The sequence below is a fragment of the Taudactylus pleione genome, unplaced genomic scaffold (genome assembly GCF_031769625.1).
Source record: "Taudactylus pleione unplaced genomic scaffold, aTauple2 ptg001628l, whole genome shotgun sequence".
Classification (NCBI taxonomy): Eukaryota; Metazoa; Chordata; class Amphibia; order Anura; family Myobatrachidae; genus Taudactylus; species Taudactylus pleione.
The window spans coordinates 1,096,215-1,117,609 of NW_028286025.1; the positions used below are offsets into that span (position 1 = coordinate 1,096,215).

At 47.6% G+C, this 21,395-nt stretch overlaps 1 protein-coding gene across 1 annotated transcript in view; it reads right to left on the minus strand.

Moving 5' to 3' along the window:
• The window catches only part of CCDC85C (coiled-coil domain containing 85C), a 149,824-nt gene that overhangs the window by 12,828 nt on the left and 115,601 nt on the right, over positions 1-21,395 (minus strand). Inside the window, exons 3-4 of the mRNA XM_088464289.1 lie at positions 15,780-15,884; positions 4,135-4,230 (exon numbers count right to left, since the gene is read on the minus strand). Coding sequence (XP_088320415.1) covers positions 4,135-4,230; positions 15,780-15,884 — 201 coding nt within the window. The remainder of the gene's footprint in view (positions 1-4,134; positions 4,231-15,779; positions 15,885-21,395) is intronic.

The following is a 21,395-nucleotide window of genomic DNA, read 5'->3' on the forward strand; positions in this document are numbered from 1 at the left end:
GGAGTGGAGATCCGATCGCAGGCGTGCTTAAAGGTCAAAACGGGCGTTTTATGGGTGTGCATAATTAAAACAGCAGCGTCATTGACCACGTCACTGGGTTTTTTTTAAGCCAGAACTGCTCGCAAAATTGTGGTAGCAAAAACCAACCACAAGAATAGCGAGCAGCTCATACCCTGTTCGATGTACTCGATTAATCTAATAAATAGCGGACATGACGTAGGATGCGAGCGGCCAGGGGGCGTAGTTTCCCAAAAAACGACTGCAAGTTTTGTTCGCTCGTTCAGACCTAGAGGCGTGAACAGACCGCAAACAGCGAACGGTTCATTTGAATAGCCACCCCTATTTTCAGGCCGAGCGAGCGCTATTTGCGTCCGGCTCTGAATCAGGCCCAAAGTACCAACCAACCAGCTCCTAACTGGCATTTTACAAACACTGCCTGTGACATGGCAGTTAGGATCTGATTGGTTGGTACTTTATCTCCGTTCAATTTATCTCCATCCAAAGCTTTGTGCGTTCCCGTTGAAAATTAGCACTGCCTGTGAGCCTGCCGGGTGTTGCTCCTCCATGTTAGTTATGGGCTATGTTACATCCAAGCGGAATACCGGCTCCTCAATCCCGACCGCTGGCATCCCCACGGTAAGTATTAGGGTTAGGGGTAGGCTGCAGAGGGGGGGAGGGTTAGGATTACGACACTTAGGGGTCTATTAACTAAGCAGTGTTAGGAGACAGAGTGAAAAGTGATAAGAAAGTGATAAGGTGCCAGCCAATCAGCTCCCAACTGTCATTTTTCAAACAGCCTGTGAGATGACAGTTGGGAGTTGATTGGCTGGTACCTTATCACTTTCTTATCACTTTTCACTCTGTCTCCTAACACTGCTTAGTAAATAGACCCCTTACTATTTTGCTGCTCTTGGTATTCTAACTGCCAGGATCCCATACACCACCCGAATAGACAATGCTACTGTGCCCCTACTCCACACTAGTTAAGAAGTAGGGAGGAGACTGAGGGGTCATGGGCAAGACCCATGCAACAGCCCTGCATGTTCTACGACGCACAGTGGGTTTACCTTTGATGGGGAGATTCCAATCTAAGCGATGGCTGTGAAGTGTCACCAGCACGGTCAGGCAAAGGCAGCAACATCGCAAAATTACAGTTTTTTTGTTTTAAGTTAACCGATAAGCCCCATTGAGAGCTTTCTTGGTGGCTTCAGTTAAAATATCTTTGTGATCCTCTCTCAGTAGCATCAGGGGACCTTCTACACCAGGGGTGGCCAACCTGCGGCTCTCTGATGAGTTTCTAATGCGGCTCGCGGCTCGGCAGACCCCATTATTAATGAGAATACTGGTCTCTGAAGCCATCAGAGACTAAAGAAGCCTCTGATCGCTACAGAGGCCAGCGTTCCCAGTAATGCGGTGCGCGGGTGACGTCATGACGTCACCCGCGATTTGAGGAGCCCGCATTGCAGGAGGCATTGCAAAAGGAATACAACTACAGAGGGCATTGCATAATGGGCACAGCTACAGGGGCACTGCATAAGGGCCACAAGTACTGGGGGCATTGCTAAATGGGCACAGCTACAGGGAGCATTGCATAATGGGCACAGCTACAGGGGCATTGCATAAGAGCCACAACTAATGGGGGCATTGCTTAATGGGCACAGCTACAGAGGGCATTGCAGAAGGGGCACAACTACAGAGGGCATTGCATAATGGGCATAACTGCAGAGGGCATTGCATAATGGGCACAGCTACAGGGGGCATTGCATAATGGGCACAGCTCCTAGGGGGCATTGCATAAGAGCCACAACTACATGGGGCATTTCTTAATGGGTACAACAACAGGAGGGCACTGCATATGGGGCACAACTACAGGGGCACAGCATAATGGGCACTGGCATTCTTAATGTATTTTATTTGGTTCTGGATTTCAATATGTAGTTTATGTGGATCTGGCTTGTTTCTGTGTATGTTATGTGGATGTGGCTTGTTTCTGTGTATGTTATGTGGATCTGGCTTGTTTCTGTGTATGTTATGTGGATGTGGCTTGTTTCTGTGTATGTTATGTGGATCTGGCTTGTTTTTGTGTATGTTATGTGGATGTGGCTTGTTTCTGTGTATGTTATGTGGATGTGGCTTGTTTCTGTGTATGTTATGTGGATGTGGCGTGTTTCTGTGTATGTTATGTGGATCTGGTTTGTTTCTGTGTATGTTATGTGGATCTGGCTTGTTTCTGTGTATGTTATGTGGATGTGGCTTGTTTCTGTGTATGTTATGTGGATGTGGCTTGTTTCTGTGTATGTTATGTGGATGTGGCGTGTTTCTGTGTATGTTATGTGGATGTGGCTTGTTTCTGTGTATGTTATGTGGATGTGGCTTGTTTCTGTGTATGTTATGTGGATCTGGCTTGTTTCTGTGTATGTTATGTGGATGTGGCTTGTTTCTGTGTATGTTATGTGGATGTGGCTTGTTTCTGTGTATGTTATGTGGATGTGGCTTGTTTCTGTGTATGTTATGTGGATGTGGCTTGTTTTTGTGTATTGCTTAATGGGCACAGCTACAGAGGGCATTGCTAAATGGGCACAGCTACAGGGAGCATTGCATAATGGGCACAGCTACAGGGGCATTGCATAAGAGCCACAACTAATGGGGGCATTGCTTAATGGGCACAGCTACAGAGGGCATTGCAGAAGGGGCACAACTACAGGGGGCATTGCATAATGGGCACAACTGCAGAGGGCATTGCATAATGGGCACAGCTACAGGGGGCATTGCATAATGGGCACAGCTCCTAGGGGGCATTGCATAAGAGCCACAACGACAGGGGGCATTTCTTAATGGGTACAACAACAGGAGGGCACTGCATATGGGGCACAACTACAGGGGCACAGCATAATGGGCACTGGCATTCTTAATGTATTTTATTTGGTTCTGGATTTCAATATGTAGTTTATGTGGATGTGGCTTGTTTCTGTGTATGTTATGTGGATGTGGCTTGTTTCTGTGTATGTTATGTGGATGTGGCTTGTTTCTGTGTATGTTATGTGGCTTGTTTCTGTGTATGTTATGTGGATGTGGCGTGTTTCTGTGTATGTTATGTGGATCTGGTTTGTTTCTGTGTATGTTATGTGGATCTGGCGTGTTTCTGTGTATGTTATGTGGATGTGGCTTGTTTCTGTGTATGTTATGTGGATGTGGCTTGATTCTGTGTATGTCATGTGGATGTGGCTTGATTCTGTGTATGTCATGTGGATCTGGCTTGTTTCTGTGTATGTTATGTAGATCTGGCTTGTTTCTGTGTATGTTATGTGGATCTGGCTATGTCAATGTTCTCTATATTGCTCTGGCTTTTTCTTTCACTTCAACAGTGAAAAATGTATATTGGGAAGATTATGTAAAATGTGTATTTTTAATGTCCTGGGCTCTCCCCCAACGTGCCTAAAAAGGGGGGTGTGACACAAGGTCATGCTCCTGCAAATGTCATACCAAAGGCGTTCGCACAAAAATGGGGCATGGCCACGAGCCAATCAGGGGCGGCTTAACATTAGCAGATGCTCATTGGCTGAGAGGGACCCACGTGGACCCAGTCAATGAGCACCCGCTAATGTTAAGCCGCCGCTGATTGGCTCGCAGCCCGGTACTAATGACAAAACAATTCTCATGAGCTGTCATTTGCGTACTGTAACATGCTGAAGCGTGTTGTTACTGTGTGTCTGTGGCCTTTATTGGATTTCTGCGGAGAACATTGTGGGACAAAAGGTGAGCATTGGATCTTTTTTTCAGGTACTTCCATAGGATACTTTACAGTGAGAAGGGGACGTGAACATCTGGCAGCAGGTGAGTATGTGTGAGTGTGTATGTATGTAATAAGACGTTATTTTCACAGGTGTTTGTGTGTTGTGTTTTTTTACACATTTCTTTACAGGTGAACTACATGTACTAGCGGACCCTTAATGCCCCGCATGCTGGTACTTGTGGTTCCAGTTGTCGGGATGCTGGGGCCTGTATTCCGGTAAGTGTTGGGATTCCACCGTCGACATTCTGACCGTCGGAATCCCCGCTGTCGTGATATTGAACGTCTCCCATTTCAGCATAAACCATAGTGGTTCTTCTACTTGCACATTTGTGTCACCCTACCTTCATTGCATGCACAACGGCTTCCGGCTTCTGCACCGCTGGGATGTATCCACCAGGGGGAGTGGTTGAGATGTCAGAAGGGATCCGCGCAGAGCCCTGTTGGAAAGGTGACATTAGTCTCTGTCTCACCAGCATAATATTTATCAACGCAGGAAAAAAAAACCCTTCTTGTATCCTGCAAAGACACAAAGTCCACACTGATAATACTACAATATTGTTCTGCTGCAACATTCTAGAGAAGACACGTCTTATATCCGCATTTTCTGGCCACCTGGTGCGAGGCTCTCTTAATGCTGCCATCCATGTGAATGGCGCCCTGGGCTTGTTCCATCTGCCCCTACCCGAGGCTGTCACACAATGCAGAGATCCCACTGCTATGTTCCTAACAGCTCGCAAACTACTTATTTAAAGGGAAACAAAGTAAAATGGGCTCCAAAACAATGTGATATTTGAGGCTATGAATCACTTTCAATGTAGTAAATAGTATCAAAATGTTCATTTTAAAGCTGCAGTTAATTAGAGTAGGAACGACTTTCGCTTTTTCCCAAAAAATTTTGCGTCCCCAATTTTGAAGTACGCAGGTATACTTATCTACTCTCCCCGAATGTCTGCCAGACACGGAATCTCAAGGAGCCTTCCCAGACTCCCGGAAGTGACATCTTCATGGACCAGCCACCCAGTGCACAATGCAGAGATCTGGTGCAAATAGCTGACAGTGGGCGTCTCAGTCCTTGCACATACAGCCGAGAGGGTGTGGGTGCGGGTACTCTTTACCCGGGACAGGGCCTGTTGCGGCCATTAACATAGGGCCTGATTCAGAGATGTACGCTAAACTGATGGTTAGCCCACATCTCCGATGGTAAGTGGTCTGTGATTGCACATGTGCAGAACGGGTTCAGCGATACCACACAGATTTTCCCAAAGACTCTGCCTGATTGACAGGCAGAAGCGTTTGCGGACGGGGTGGGGATGGCCAGCGTTCCCGGAAACGGGGGCGTTTCGTCCCGTTTTCTAGGAGTGCTGAAGCCAGGGTCTAAAAAGCTGCCAGGACCCATTCAGCTGCCTCAGCCTGGCCAGAGATACAACCATCTCGACCAATTGTTCCGATGGTGATCCCAGTGCTGTGACCTCGGTTGCGGCACTGGGATCGCAGATGCAGCAAAGAGGCGCCTGTTTCTTGTGTGCGGCTCTGCAATACTGTCCATCTCCGAATCAGGCCCTGTGTATGTTTTGTAAGGAAGGGGTCTGGTCACACCTCCCCGAGTTGGCCATGCCCCCTCCCAGTACCGGGGCCTGGCAGAGCTGTTGCAGCCCTGTATGCAGCGCACAGATGGCCATCAGGGAACGGCTGCTGCGATCTACTCAGAATAAGGGCCCTGATTCTGATGCTTAAGTGTCAAGCCACAATCCAGGACAGCACCAACATTCCACACATTGGGCTCAATCCGGAGGTGGACGCCGCTGCCGGCGCAACTGCCCCTTTTTCAGCAGCGCAGCTGCATCTTTATGCTAATTCCGCAGCTGGAGGGATTTGTACAGAGCTACCCCACCGGCTGCGCGGTGCTAATCTGACACTTTGCGCAATAAGATACCCCATTGGTTGCACCATGGAACATTGCCCCAGCCCAATGGCGGCGCAGACTGTCTGTCTGAACATGGCCACCGAAATGGGTGCAACTATGGCAAAAAGATGCAGGCGCTGATCGCGACGCGTCCGCATCTGGCTAGCCACCCCCCGTTACCTCACATGGAGGGTCTATTTTTACGAAGCTTTGGTTGGAGATAAAGTGAATGGAGATAAAGTACCAGCCAATCAGCTCCTAACTGCCATGTCACAGGCTGTGCTTGAAAAATGACAGTTAGGAGCTGGTTGGCTGGTACTTTTATCTCCGTTAATTTTATCTCCATCCAAGGCTTAGTAAATAGACCCCACGGTCACCCACCGAAATTGCCTCTCTGCATCCAAATTTGTTATGAATCCCCCAGCAGTAACCATCGCATGCGCAGTGCGATTCGGACATTGGCACATACGTAAAACATGGGAATCAGGGCCGTGACCAGCGTTTTGCCTCTCTGAACCTGTAATGCTGGAAGACTACAATTTAGAGTTGATCTAGGATGTGCCCCCTCCTAACTCTCTAATACCTCTTTTCCACCAAAAACCCGGTCCGACCTGGATTTTCAGACATGGTTCCAACCCGGGTCCGACCCCATTTACACAGCACCATCGATCTGGGTTATTCTCAGCCCGGTTCACAATGAACCTGGGTCTGCCCTGCTAAATTTGTGAGGTCATAAAAAGTGGGAGGTGACTGTTCCACATCCACCAATCAGCTCATTTTAGGCATGACCCAGGTTGGATAACCCGAGTTGCACCATTTACACTGCACCAATACCCAGGTCCATCCTGGGTCCGACCCTGGTAGTTACCTGGGATGGATTGCCAGGTCACTTTACCCGGGTAATTTTTCAGGGACCCTTTTTACACTGAGCAGCGACCCGGGTAGACCCAGCAAAAACCAAGGTGTAAAAGGGGTATTACTGTCTGCACATTATAAATACCCTTCCCTCCTTCCCCCAGCTGGGGCACAATTTGGTTTTGCCAAGGTGGTGTTACCCCTAATTCTATATGAGGCTCTGCAGATCCAGTGAAGAAATTTTCGCACAGTTGATTTATAGTTCTCAATCCCTTGAAATCAGCTCAAAAGAAAAATTCTAAAATTATTTTTGAAAACAATGCAGACAGTTTGGGAATTACTGTCAGCAAAACAGAAAAGTATTATTACTGTCAGGAGATTTAGTAGAGGGGAAATGAATAAACCCTTTTATAATCTCAGAAAGATACAATATAATCAGCAACAGAATCTGAGCCTCAGCGACACTGTAATAATAATACGGCAACAATGACAAGAGAATCCAGATCTCCCCTTCAGCTGCAGCTCTCTCGTCTCGCCAGACTGCTGTTTGTGGGAGACGCACTCATCTCTCATCCCTGGTGGTGTACAGTGATACATTTTATCTGTTTAACAGTATAGTTCGGGTTCAAGCGGGAACAAGTCCCATCTGACAGGTTGCTATGGGAAACTTCTCCACTCTTTAAAAGCTTTGATACATATCCCCCCCTAATGTGTGACTGGTTGCTCAGAAAGTCTCCTGTCTGCATGAGAGCAGCAGGGTCTCCTCACAAGTACTTCACAGATACAGGGTCCTCATTTATCAACAACTTCTATCATTCACAACGAGTGATAAAACGTATTAATGATAGATGGTGCTCCAGCCAATCAGCTCCCAACTGTCACTTTTCAAACAGATGACAGTTAGCTGATTGCTTATGATAATGCTGCTCCAGCCAATGAGTTTTATCACTCGTGAATAATAAAACTTGTTTATAAAGAAGGCCCAGAGCCTCGTCCTGTGCAGCCAGGGGCAGCCAGAACCTGAAGTTTCAAATGACTGCACAGCCACAGCAGTGATGAGAACGCCAGGGATATAGGGGTCTAATTACTAAGCCTTGGATGGAGAAGGGGGTCTATTCACTAAGCCTTGGAGAGAGATAAAGTGGAGAGAGGTAAAGTACCAACTAATCAGCTCCTAACTGTCAGGTTACAGGCTGTGTTTGAAAAATGACAGGAGCTGACTGGCTGGTACTTTATCTCTCTCCACTTAATCTTTCTCCAAGTGAGTAGACCCCAAAGTGAACGGAGATAAAGGGCCTGATTCAGAGCCACTCGTAAGTGGCAGCTCGTTCGCTCCGAGCGATGTTTGCCCAACTGCGCATGCGTACGGATCGTTATACGCATGCGCGAACCAGTCAGTGCGGTCGAAATTCATGTGCTCGCTATATAGCGAATGCCTAATAATATGAGTGACAGAATGAGGTGTATGTGGGTGGTAACAGGGGAAGGTGCTTGAAAACGGGGAGTGGAGATCCGATCGCAGGCGTGCTTAAAGGTCAAAACGGGCGTTTTATGGGTGTGCATAATTAAAACAGCAGCGTCATTGACCACGTCACTGGGTTTTTTTTAAGCCAGAACTGCTCGCAAAATTGTGGTAGCAAAAACCAACAACAAGAATAGCGAGCAGCTCATACCCTGTTCGATGTACTCGATTAATCTAATAAATAGCGGACATGACGTAGGATGCGAGCGGCCAGGGGGCGTAGTTTCCCAAAAAACGACTGCAAGTTTTGTTCGCTCGTTCAGACCTAGAGGCGTGAACAGACCGCAAACAGCGAACGGTTCATTTGAATAGCCACCCCTATTTTCAGGCCGAGCGAGCGCTATTTGCGTCCGGCTCTGAATCAGGCCCAAAGTACCAACCAACCAGCTCCTAACTGGCATTTTACAAACACTGCCTGTGACATGGCAGTTAGGATCTGATTGGTTGGTACTTTATCTCCGTTCAATTTATCTCCATCCAAAGCTTTGTGCGTTCCCGTTGAAAATTAGCACTGCCTGTGAGCCTGCCGGGTGTTGCTCCTCCATGTTAGTTATGGGCTATGTTACATCCAAGCGGAATACCGGCTCCTCAATCCCGACCGCTGGCATCCCCACGGTAAGTATTAGGGTTAGGGGTAGGCTGCAGAGGGGGGGAGGGTTAGGATTACGACACTTAGGGGTCTATTAACTAAGCAGTGTTAGGAGACAGAGTGAAAAGTGATAAGAAAGTGATAAGGTGCCAGCCAATCAGCTCCCAACTGTCATTTTTCAAACAGCCTGTGAGATGACAGTTGGGAGTTGATTGGCTGGTACCTTATCACTTTCTTATCACTTTTCACTCTGTCTCCTAACACTGCTTAGTAAATAGACCCCTTACTATTTTGCTGCTCTTGGTATTCTAACTGCCAGGATCCCATACACCACCCGAATAGACAATGCTACTGTGCCCCTACTCCACACTAGTTAAGAAGTAGGGAGGAGACTGAGGGGTCATGGGCAAGACCCATGCAACAGCCCTGCATGTTCTACGACGCACAGTGGGTTTACCTTTGATGGGGAGATTCCAATCTAAGCGATGGCTGTGAAGTGTCACCAGCACGGTCAGGCAAAGCCAGCAACATCGCAAAATTGACCTCGCACCCAATAGAAGGTACATAAAAAAATCAGCAATGGGTACTGTGTCCAACCATGATGTGCGCAGCTAAACATTGCCGCAGCACTTTGCATAGAATGTAATCTACCCCAAAGAATGTCATTGTCATTTAAAATACATTTATTCACTAGGTCCAGATTACTGCCTAGAATTAATAAGTGGTATCAAAGGCTGGCAGGGAATGCTGAGACTTGTAGTTCCAATACAGCTCGATAGGCACAAGTTAGCTAAGCTTTGTGTGAATAACCTCATCTAGAGCAGTATTACTTCCAGTCCGACACATGGCTCCAGGTAACAGGGAGGGAGGGGTGGGGGGGGGGGGTCGGCAGTTTCATTGAGAACCTTTTGTCCTAAATGGACAAGTCTTTAATCTTATATTTGCAGGAGACATGGTAAGACGGAAGACCGCATGTAGTCCGCTTAGAGACAGATGTTTATTGCTAGTACAAATCTTGATTCGGTCATAAAGGGCGGAATATTATCTTTAAATACAGAGGACATTTCCCTGTGAGATATTCATAGAGACAATAATATCTGTAGATCAGAATTACCTCTGCCCGAATATCAGGAAACAGATGTATTTGTTTGCAGAACATGAAAGGATAACTATAATAGAAATATTACTAACAGTAACAACATGTATTTCCAAGAAGATTTTATTTATCTAAGTATTTATTTATCTTTTATTTCTGAGTAGATTGTTCAGTTTTCAAGTTAGTGCTCAGGAAGAGAGCTTGTTAGGGGGTGATAATGAGGTGCCCCATGGAGGGAGGGGTCTCTGCCAGCCCCCACCCTTGCTGTGATAAAACCATGTGTGTGACAGTGGTCTTGCAGCAAATCAGAGTCAATGACTGGTGGGGGACAAATGTTACAGAGGAGAGGGGAAGGGGTTATGTATTGCTACAGAGATGATTGATGGGAGGTGTTATGAGGTGATGGAGAAGATGTGTTACTACAGAGGAGATGGGGAATGTATTACTACAGAGGAGATGGGGGGATGTGTTACTACTGAGGAGATGGGGGATGTGTTACTACAGAGGAGATGGGGAATGTGTTACTACAGCGGAGATGGGGGTGTGTGTTACTACAGAGGAGATGGGGGGCAGTGTTACTACAGAGGAGATGGGGGGATGTGTTGCTACAGAGGAGATGGGGGGATGTGTTGCTACAGAGGAGATGGGGGGATGTGTTACTACAGAGGAGATGGGGGGATGTGTTAGTACACAGGAGATGGGGGGCAGTGTTAGTACACAGGAGATGGGGGATGTGTTACTACTGAGGAGATGGGGGATGTGTTACTGCAGAGGAGATGGGGGGATGCGTTACTACAGAGGAGATGGGGGATGCGTTACTACAGAGGAGATGGGGGGATGCGTTACTACTGAGGAGATGGGGGGCTGTGTTACTACTGAGGAGATGGGGGGATGTGTTACTACAGAGGAGATGGGGGATGTGTTACTGCAGATGAGATGGGGGGGATGTGTTACTGCAGAGGAGATGGGGGAATGTGTTACTACACAGGAGATGGGGGGATGTGTTACTACAGAGGAGATGGGGGGACTGTGTTTTGGATATATTTTGTCTGTGCCTGGGGAAGGGTAAGGTTTCCTTGCCTCTTTGTGGCGGTGTGAGGGAGAGAAGGACAGAGTGCTGGAGCAAGAGTGGATACCTGCTAACACCCCACAACCCGGTAACATCGGGCCTGTGATAATCCAACGCACTTTAACATCTACTATACATTTATTTGGGGTACCACACCTGCATTACAGCCTTCATGAACTTTCAACTCTCACAGTCTCTGTTCTTCTCCGGCACCCCTCTTGCTCCTATCCCTCCCCCATCTTGCTCCTATCCCTCCCCCATCTTGCTGCTATCCCTCCCCCCTCTTGCTCCTATCCCCCCCCCATCTTGCAGCCAACCCCCCCCCCTCTTGCTGCTATCCCTTATGAATACATCTTGACCAAATTCTCTATTGCTTCCTGCTCCCTTAGTTTCTTAACTTTCTATGATCTTCTCACTGTCCCAGTTTACTCTGATCCTCCTGTAACATCACACCGAGTGACAAATGTAGCAAAATGCGGCTATAAAACAGATTTTTCATTGATACATTTCACTGCTATGCTGGCCACACACATAGCGATATTTTACTCGATCTGGCCGATTTCGACACATTGGAACGACAGATTGTGTAAAATATGGCCAAATCGAGAGTAAATCGTGAGTTCCCCACTCACGATCACGATGCAATGCTCGTCCCCGCTGGTGCCACATCGCATTGTCAGATTTGCCGTGCTGTAGGGCAGATCTGACAATCTAGGAGGCGATGCACTGTGACAGTCTGACTGCAGGAGAGATCGTATGAAGACTGGACACCAAATCGTGTGCAGATCGTGTGCAGAGCTGCCAGGGAGAGTTTCAAGGGAAATCATACACATCGGCTGATCGTGTGCAGATCGCCATGTGTGTGGCCAGCTTAACATTACAAGAATGTATTGCCAGGGCAGCTGAGTGATACAATTCTACTGCTGGTGCATGATGGGCGTCAGGGGCAGTGTAGCGTTTCTGAAGCATTAGAAGGCACCCATGATTGTGGCTATGCCCCCTTACAATCGTGCCCTGATTGAAGGACCTGTGAGAGATATGCAATATTCACTTAGCTTTCATCTAAAACTACTTTAAAAAACAAAATAAAATGGTTGCTTGTGTTCCTTTAAAGTGTACAGTACAGTACATAGCTTACATACAATGGAGACAGCCATTCTGTGGTCTTAATCAATATTCATGAGCGTGCAGCCGTGCCTGGGCGATTTCGCTGATTCATAGTATGTAACTAGGTTGAAGATTGGCTCAGCTCAGTAAATGACAGCAGGGTGCACGGTAATAGTGAGAGGTGTTATAGCTGACAAAGGGCGCACACTCCCAGCTGCGCCTCCACACATCAAAGATTCTTGCATTTACTTTGATTAATCTTCCACTGGGCAGCTGGGACACATATGCAAACATGAAGATCCTTGTACAATAAAGCAGGAGCCCAGCAGACAATAATGATTCCTTGTTTGCTAGACGTGCTTACAGATGCAAACACCACAGCCGCGTTATCAACAGTCCCAAGTCACTAAGAACCTAGGGTTGCACACTTCATATCTCTTATACCCCTTTTACACCAGAGCAAAAACCTGGCTTTTTTCTGGGTCTACCCGGGTCGCAGCTTAGTGTAAAAGGGTCCCTGAAAAATAACACAGGTTAAGTGACCCAGCAATCCAACCCAGGTAGCTACCAGGGTTGGACCCAGGATGGACCCGGGTAATGGTGCAGTGTAAACGGTGCAACCCGGGTTATCTGACCTGGGTCATGCCTAAAATGAGCTGATTGTTGGTTGTGGAGCATTCACCTCCCACTTTTTATGACCTCACAGGTTTAGCAGGGCAGACCTGAGTTCAGTGTTAACAGGGCTGACCTGGGAATAACCCAGATCGAAGGTGCAGTGTAAATGGGTCTGACCAGGGTTGGAACCATGTCCAAAAACCCAGGTCGGCCCTGGGTTTTTAGTGGAAAAGAGGTATTAGTTGGCAACATTGTAACAGCTAAGCAAGTGCTATAAGGGTCTAACGTAGGGGTGCGCAATGAGCGCCCCTCCCCCTGCTGTTGTAGAGCTACACCCCAGCATGCCCTGCCAAAGTTTTGCTATTTGGCCAAGCTAAAACTGTAGCAAGGCATGCTGGAATGTGTAGTTCAACAACAGCTGAAGGGACGTTTATTGCCCATCCCTGCTCTAAGGGGTCTATTTACTAAGCCTTGGATGGAGATAAAGTCCCAGCCATTCAGCTCCTAACTATCTGGTCATGTCATTATAACAATTTGAAATATTCATCTTCCTTAAATAAAATCTTACAAAACTCAGATAAGAACATATTTTAAGAATTGCATCTAGCATGCAGAAAAAGAGGGACTGCATTGTGTAATTAATTGGTCAGTATTGGAAAATAGGGACATTTACAACCAGGGCCAGAATTTTCATTGACAAATCTCTGGAACATACCTCCCTGCATTTAAGTCTTGTGAAGCTCAGTGGGGAATGTAGGGGGGGTCACATCAAATGGGATGGCATGGTCACGTCTAGTTACGGTTTGGTCAATGTCCCTCCACCAAGAGCAAATACAGCGCTTCTGAAGCGTTAAGCCATCCCGAATCTCCCCCCAGACTAAACACAACCCTGTACTGCTGCAGTGAAAGGTACAACAGGGAAAAGCCACCTGCTCTTGGGCAATTGGGGGTGCCGAGAGGGGCGGGTACTAATTACCTGTGCCCAGGCTTGTTTAACCCTGCGTCAGGCGCAGCTGGCCTGACCGGCGCCACAAAGCTGTTCTCGCTCACCTCTCTGCCGCAAGGGGGCGCAGGGGCCTGCCACTCCTAGTACCTTCCTATCTCTAGGTGCTGTTTGAAACCCCCCTAGTCAGTTTTCCCGCCGCCTGCGTGGAGTGCAGTAGTGACCTTCCTGGCCTCACAGGCTCATTGCGCCCGAACTCGCCCGCCTTTTGAAGGTACGTATTTCTTTTTATTTTCTCACATTTTTGTGTATTTTGCTCATTTTATGAATGAAAATTACAAAGGTTGTGGGTATTTTGCGGAAATATGTAGGTTTGTCCAGGGTGGCCTCTAAGGCACACTGCGCCTCTTAAAATGTAGTATTCTTTGTTTTACTTGCTTTAAGGTTAATAAATGTGGATTTGTGAAACAGATTTCCATATACTCTCTCTTTGTACATCCTAATGATGGACACTGACCACTTTAAGAGCGTTAGAATTGAGTTAATTAGGTGCTAATGACGATTTTATAACAGGCGCCTGCCACACGCACTGCATCTGAACCTGGGAGTCCCAGAGGTGCGCCTGACGCAGGGTTAAGAGGCCCAGGACAGCTGTGCCGGGGGTAGAATGCCCCCTTCCCCCTCCTCTGTGCGCCTAGCAGTTTTCACCCATTTCTGATGGCCGATACGCGTAGGAAGTTACTACAGTCAGAAACTATACGCACACCAACCACCGCCAATCACCATCCAATTACTATCCAGAAGTCTCCTTGAGTGGTTCCAGTTGAGTGACGGGCTCCGGAGCAGAGGGACGGGCGGCTGTGCAATCTCGCGAGAGCCCGGCACCTGGGAGTCTCGCGACGGACCGGTGAACACACTGCATCCCAGTCAGTGTGTGAAGCGCACGCACTGGCACATAGAGGAGCAGAGGCCAGGACACAGAACACGTTTAAGACAGCCAGACCGCTCACCAAGAGTTGACTGCAACAGATCTAACCCTCCCCCAAGGGCCTAACCCTCGAAGTCTCCTCAGGAAGCTTAACCCTAACTCTCCCCCTAGTGCCTAACCGTAAAAGTCTCCTCAGAAAGTTTAGCCCTAACCGCCTCCCCCCTAGTGCGTAACCCTAAAAGCTCCTCAGGAAGCTTAACCCTAACTCTCCCCCTAGTGCCTAACCCTAAAAGTCTCCTCAGGAAGCTTAGCCCTAACCGCCTCCCCCCTTGTGCGTAACCCTAAAAGCTCCTCAGGAAGCCTTACCCTAATCCTCCCACCTACTGCCTAACCCTAGAAGTCTCCTCAGGAAGCCTCACCCTAACCCTCCCCCCTAGTGCCTAACACCAACCCTCCCCCTAGTGCATAACCCTGGAAGCTTCCTCAGGAAGCCTAACACTAACCCTCCCCCAAAAGCTTAACCCTAACCTTAAAAAGTTTGAAAAATCATGAAAAAAAACGTGTTGCCCATTTTTTTGTGTTGACCATTTGCGTGTCGACCTTTTGAACATGCCGACCTTTTAACCCTGTTGTTGACCTACTGGCTGTCTACCTAATCTTTGTCGATTTTGTATGGGGTGTGCAGTTCTCAAGGGTCATATACATAATCCCCAGTTCCACTTAAGCAGCCTAAAAACTATTTTGTATGAAATCAGGTGCCAGCGTCAGTGTGGTTTTAGTTACCAACAGCATCGCTGCCTCTCCTCCCACTAACCCGCAACAAACCGGGGGCTCTACTGCAGAACAAACAAAGCGAACTCACGTCCCCACACATGTAATATATGGGCGCCTTTTCAGTGACTCCCAACCGTATAACTCTGCATGATAATTACTGATCTCCGCGTCACATGCCTGGTGACAAAGTGTCTGAGAGGGTGAAGAATCCCAAAGCTGTAACATAAAATGCATAGGATGACTATGAGCAGAATTCACTTCCTCCAACTAAAAACACTGTCATGTTCATGTCCTTCTGGATCTCATCATTCGTGGGAAGAGTTTATAGCCCTGAGACGGTCCTGACAATAAACCTGGTTATAGCCTATGCGATCTAAAGCAGCAAATGACGCAGACCCTTGGGGATCAAGTTGTATAAATATTCATGATGGCCTCTATTACGGGCCATAAATCCCTCTCCATTGTTTCTGCTTATAAATATTCATCCCGATATAGGAGAAGATGGAGATCCACGTTACCCCTGCAATACACACATGCCTAGGACTGGTCACCAGTAAATGAGATCAGACAAAAGGGTCTCCTTACATTCTGCAGGATCTCCGGGTACTGGGTCAGTGCTGACAGCTGGGATTCTGAGTGGTACGGAGATAAGCCTTTCCGTAAGGTCCTTAACTCGCTGTGGCTGGAATGCTGAAACAGAGAAGGAGACGAGTTGTAGGCTAAATAAAAGGCACAGACCCATCTACTGATATTACTTTGAAACCATGTGAACTCAAAAGATACGTGTACGCCAAAACAAAGATTCACCCGAAATGCCACGGCCTTTGTCTAGGCAGTAGAGATGGCCAATGACCATCGTTAGTTAGCAATCATCGAGGGTTAACTGTCGATGGTCGTTGGTTTTGCCAATCAGTGGCAGAGAGCCAATGGCTCTCCACTATCGATGGAGGAGTATGAGCCGATGGTTATTCTTTTTTTATCTTGCCATGGCAGAGCTTTGCCCCTCCCCCTGGAGGTCGATGGCCATGGAGGGGTGCAAACCATCGATGGTTCACCATAGATGGCTTTTGTGTCATCGATTGTAAATAACGGTGGACACCCCACCAATGGCCATCCCTACTAGGCAGCATATGAGGTAGGGATGGCCATCGGTGGGTTAACCAATGATGGTTACTCTTGATAGTATGAAACCATCAACAGGGGAACCTTTGATAGTTTCACCCACCAATGGTTATGCCATTACTCACTGGGCCAAACAGGTGGGGGCAGGGCTTAATGGTCACATTAGAGGGAGGGGGTGCTAGGCTCGTTGCCAAGTAGAAAAAAAAACATTACAGGACTCTGTACCTTCAATGGCGGTGAACCATTGGATATCCGCCATCGATAGCAAGACCATCTACCATCAGTGACTTCTGCATCAGCCCTGCTGTATTTAAATGTAAGTGAATGAGCCCCATGAAATACACTCACATAAATTAGAGTTGTTATTTTGTAGATTTGTTTTGTAACAGCATTTAGGGGTCTATTTACTAAGCAGTGTTAGGAGACAGAGTGAAAAGTGATAAGAAAGTGATAAGGTGCCAGCCAATCAGCTCCTAACTGCCATCTCACAGGCTGTGTTTGAAAAATGACAGTTGGGAGCTGATTGGCTGGCACCTTATCACTTTTCACTCTGTCTCCTAACACTGCTTAGTAAATAGACCCCTCAGTATTAGCACAAAACTTAAATGACACAAGTATTCAATAGCTCCATTCACACGTGTGAAATAACCACACTGCAGCATGTATTCCCTATATGTGACTTGTCCGTTTGTTAGGCAGGTGCTGCTGAAATCTTCCTTAGCCTGTTTAGCAGAGATGAGTTACGAGCTCATTGTGACAGTCATCACATCAGGAAGGATTACTGAGATCAGAGAGAAGGGTGGTGGTCTACAGGATGATAAACCTGATTCTCTTTTGAAAACCAGTTCTATGAACTCACTATGGCGCTAACACCAAGCCGTCATGTGAATGTCCCACTTCCTATAATCTCGTCATATGCTTTGTATTACGTTGTATTCTATTAATTCACCTTTATATTATATCTCATGTGTCACAAAGTGATACAATGGGTCTGAGTCGGGCGCAGCGGCGATGTCGGACGCAGCAAAGTGATGTTTTTCTTGTGCACACGTGTCTGAGTTGCACCGCGCATGCGCTCCGATTTTGTACGTACATAGTCACTGTACAGATTTGGATGCACAATAGCATAATGTAAGGGGAGGTGATTGGCGAGGTAACAGTAATGGCTAATTAGGCGCATGAATAACTATCTCATCTAGTTCCAAGGTGCTCTGGGCCTGATTCAGAGCCGGACGCTCTGACCAGAACGCTCGCTCTGAATCAGGGCCCTCCTACCTAAAAATGGAGCGGCCTCTTGGACGCTGGCATAGCTGTGGGTGACCACCCACAGCTTGTGTGAGCGTCCATGATGATGGTCGCAATGGTCAAGACCATCGGGCTTGCGACGAGACCCTGCGGTAGGGTCTCGGTGACCGCAAGCCCTGGAGTGATTTTGGCTCTATCAGAGCCAAAATCACTCCCACTGACATCACTAGTGATGTCAGTGGGGCCGGACCCAGACGGTAGGCGTTCCCATGGTAACGCTTCCGTCTGGCAGCCACGCCCCCAGCACGCCCACCAAAGGGGGCGTGCTGTCACTCACCATCGACAGCACGCCCCCTTTGGTGCGAGACCCGGAGCGACAGCTTGACTGTCGCTATCCGGGTCTCGCGCATGCGCACGACGGAGCTCCCTCCGTCATGCGCGTTTGGGTACCATCGACCCGCTTGCGAGCGTCCTGCGCTCGTGAGCGGGTCTGAATGAGACCCTCTGTCTTGGATCTATCCTGGACTCATCCCTCTCCTTCAAACCACATATCCAGAACCTCTCACAGTCCTGTCGTTTACATCTCAAAAATATTTCTAAGATCAGACCCTTTCTCACCCAGGATGCTACTAAAACCCTCATACACTCACTGGTCATCTCCAGATTGGACTACTGTAACCTCCTATCTGCCTCCCCAAATCCCATCTCTCTCCTCTCCAGTCTGTCCTCAATGCTGCTGCTCGACTCATCTTCCTCTCCAAACGCTCTACATCTACCTCCCCTCTCCTACAAGCCCTACACTGGCTCCCCTTCCCCTTCAGAACCCAATTCAAGTTTCTCACACTCGCTAACAAAGCCCTCACCCATTCCTCTCCCATTTACATCTCTGACCTCATCTCCCTTCACTCTCCTCTCCGCTCTCTTCGTTCAACTAATGCACGCCGCCTTTCACGCCAGCTGATTACTTCCTCCCACTCCCGCCTCCAAGATTTTGCCCGCACTGCTCCCCACCTCTGGAACTCTCTCCCTCTCCCCATCAGACTCTCCACCTCTTTGCAATCCTTCAAACGGACTCTCAAGACTCACTACTTCATCAACGTCTCCAAGCTCTCATCCTAACCTGCTGCTACATGCTCCTTCCTCCCCGTCTACCCCATCTGTGTCCCCCCTGTTTGTCTTCCCCCTCCCTTTTAGAATGTAAGCTCTTATGAGCAGGGCCTCTACCCTCTTGTGCTTCTCCCTACTTTACATTCACCTACTTCTTACTCACCACTAGGGCCCCTAACACTTGGTTGCTTATGGGCTGTTTCTTATCTGGGTGTTATGGTCGCTAATGTAGCAATATATATTATTCATGTCCTGGTCCTGTATTGTATTGTTCTGTAAGTCGCTTGTCTACAACTTGTTTATGTACTATGTAAGGCGCAGCAGAACATTTGTGGCGCCATATAAATAAATGATAATAATAATAAATGATAATAATAATAATAATGGAGATGTTGCACCCTATGGGAGTGGGCAAGCGTGTGATGGGCGTGCAGATTGCATACGGAAAAGCTGAATCGTATGATAAGTTTTACATTTACCAATGTAAATTTAAAAAAAAGGTGTCCTTTAATGGATTTGATATAAAGAAATAATTATATTTCTGCAAAATTAATTAGGTACGTGAGTTTTAATGGGGAGCCCATAGAAACATAGGGTGGAGATAAACCCTAATTATAAACATCATACATGTAACTGTGACCACCTGGCTATAAGGCTGCAAAAAACAGATTGCTTGGTCTCAGGTCTTTGCTGATCCTCCATAGTGTCTGCACAGTGGAAGGTATTGGTCTCATGCACTCTACAACAGCTGTCACATTCAGTGTCTCAGGTCAGGATGCTCGCCGTGGGACCAGTAAGGATCCAGGCCCAGCACCAGAATACAGGGTCTGAGACCTAGCAGCGGTTGCAGGTGGGGTCTACATGGCTCCACGGGAAGGGGGCGAAGAGACATTTGTCTGACACAAAGACAAGTGCATTACGAGGTGAGAGTTTTGCAGACAGTTAACATTGACATGAATTTGCACAACTATCCTTGATCTTGTCCAACCCAAGTAATATTGTCAGCAGTGTTGGCTGTACAAATGACCATTTATGAGAGTGGAACAGGGTCTGTAAATGGGAGGCTCTTATATATAATACAACACTGTGCCAGTAGTATGTTATAATTTATTTTGTGGACTGTCAGTAAATTTACTGAGAACTGGCAACCCTACAAATTAGAGCTGTCAAACTGTTTTCTGTGTCTAAAACAGTAACAGGTAGCAATAAAACAACAGTGCCACCCTGAGGCCTAATGAAAAACTGTAGATCGCTTAATTTTCACCAGCCACCTTTCAGAGAATGATGGACCAAATTCTAAGGCCCCATAGACAGGGTGCTGCTGCTTATCTCGATGATAAGGTCATCTATAGTCCTGCTTGGCAGTCTCACTGATCCAGGGTACAAGCAGTGTTGGACTCTATCCGTGACGCAGGATTGACAGCCAACCCAAAAAATTGTTGCTTAGGGATTGAAGACGTACATTGTCTTGGATGCACCGTTGGCAGAGGTTTGATAAAGCCCCAACTTATTAAAATTGAGGCAATACCAAATCGTCCACAACCCCTAAATAATAAGCAGGCGAGAGCTTTCTTAGTAATCACAGGGTAACAAAGAAGATTTATTTATACCCAATTTAGCCACCATTGCAGTCCCTTAAAAACGAGGCAGAAAATGCTTTTCAGGAGTTGAAGGTAGTGTTGTGCACCCAACAAGTTTTGATGACACCTGACTTTAAAAATGAATTTTCCCCCCATACGGGAAGCAGTCTGGAAGCCGATGGACGGAATCCCGACCGTCGGCTTCCCGACGGTCTAGTGCCGGCAAGGGCTAAATGTCAGGCGTCGACGTCCCGACGCCTGTCATTTTACCTACGCCGGGAGCCCGACACCCGGCTTACCAATCGAAGGTAAGACAGGCGCCGGGCGCGGACAGCCGCGGGGGTGGGGGGAGGGGGGAGGGTTAAGTTTAGGGTTCCCGGGGGGGAATTAGGGTTAGGCACCCCCCGGGAGTTTAGGGTTAGGCTAGGGGAAGGGAGGGTTAGGCACCTCTGGAGGGAGGTTAGGGTTAGGCACCCCCCGGGGGACTTAGGTGTAGGCGGCGGGGAAGTAAGGGGTTAGGTTTAGGCATTTAGAGGGGGGATTAGAGCTAGGCACTTGGGGAGGAGGTTAGGCACCCCTAAGGGAGGGTTAGGGGGGAGAATAGGTTAGTGAATACTTACCTCTCGACGATCAGGATTTTCACTGCTGCCTGGATTTGAACCGCCGGCCGCATCATACTGAAACCCCCCATAGTTTGCAGGGCTCTGATTTCTGGGGCCGCCTCCAATGAGGTAAGAGAGGGAAATGCTACGAGCTCTATCTCAACAGAAATTAAAGAAACTGCTTATAAACTTTATTATTGATGATATTATACACCGGATAAACTCTCCAAATTGTTCCCTACTTCCACTCCGAGCTGCTAGCGGAACTATGGCGAAAGAGGTATGATTCTCCACGCATGTCCTCGAATTGTCTCATTTTGGAATGAGATCCTTTCCCTTATTAATTCCCTCTCTGACCACCCAACAGCCCTAGACCCATGGTCCTACTCTCTCGCCCCTTCCCAGGTGTGAGTTCCCCATTACATAAATTGTCCTGCCATGCCCTGGCCGCGGGTAAATCTTTAATGGTTAGAAATTGGAAATTCCCACATTTCTTCCCTTAAAAATGATCTCTGGTATATCGCAAGCATGGAAAGTATTACTTA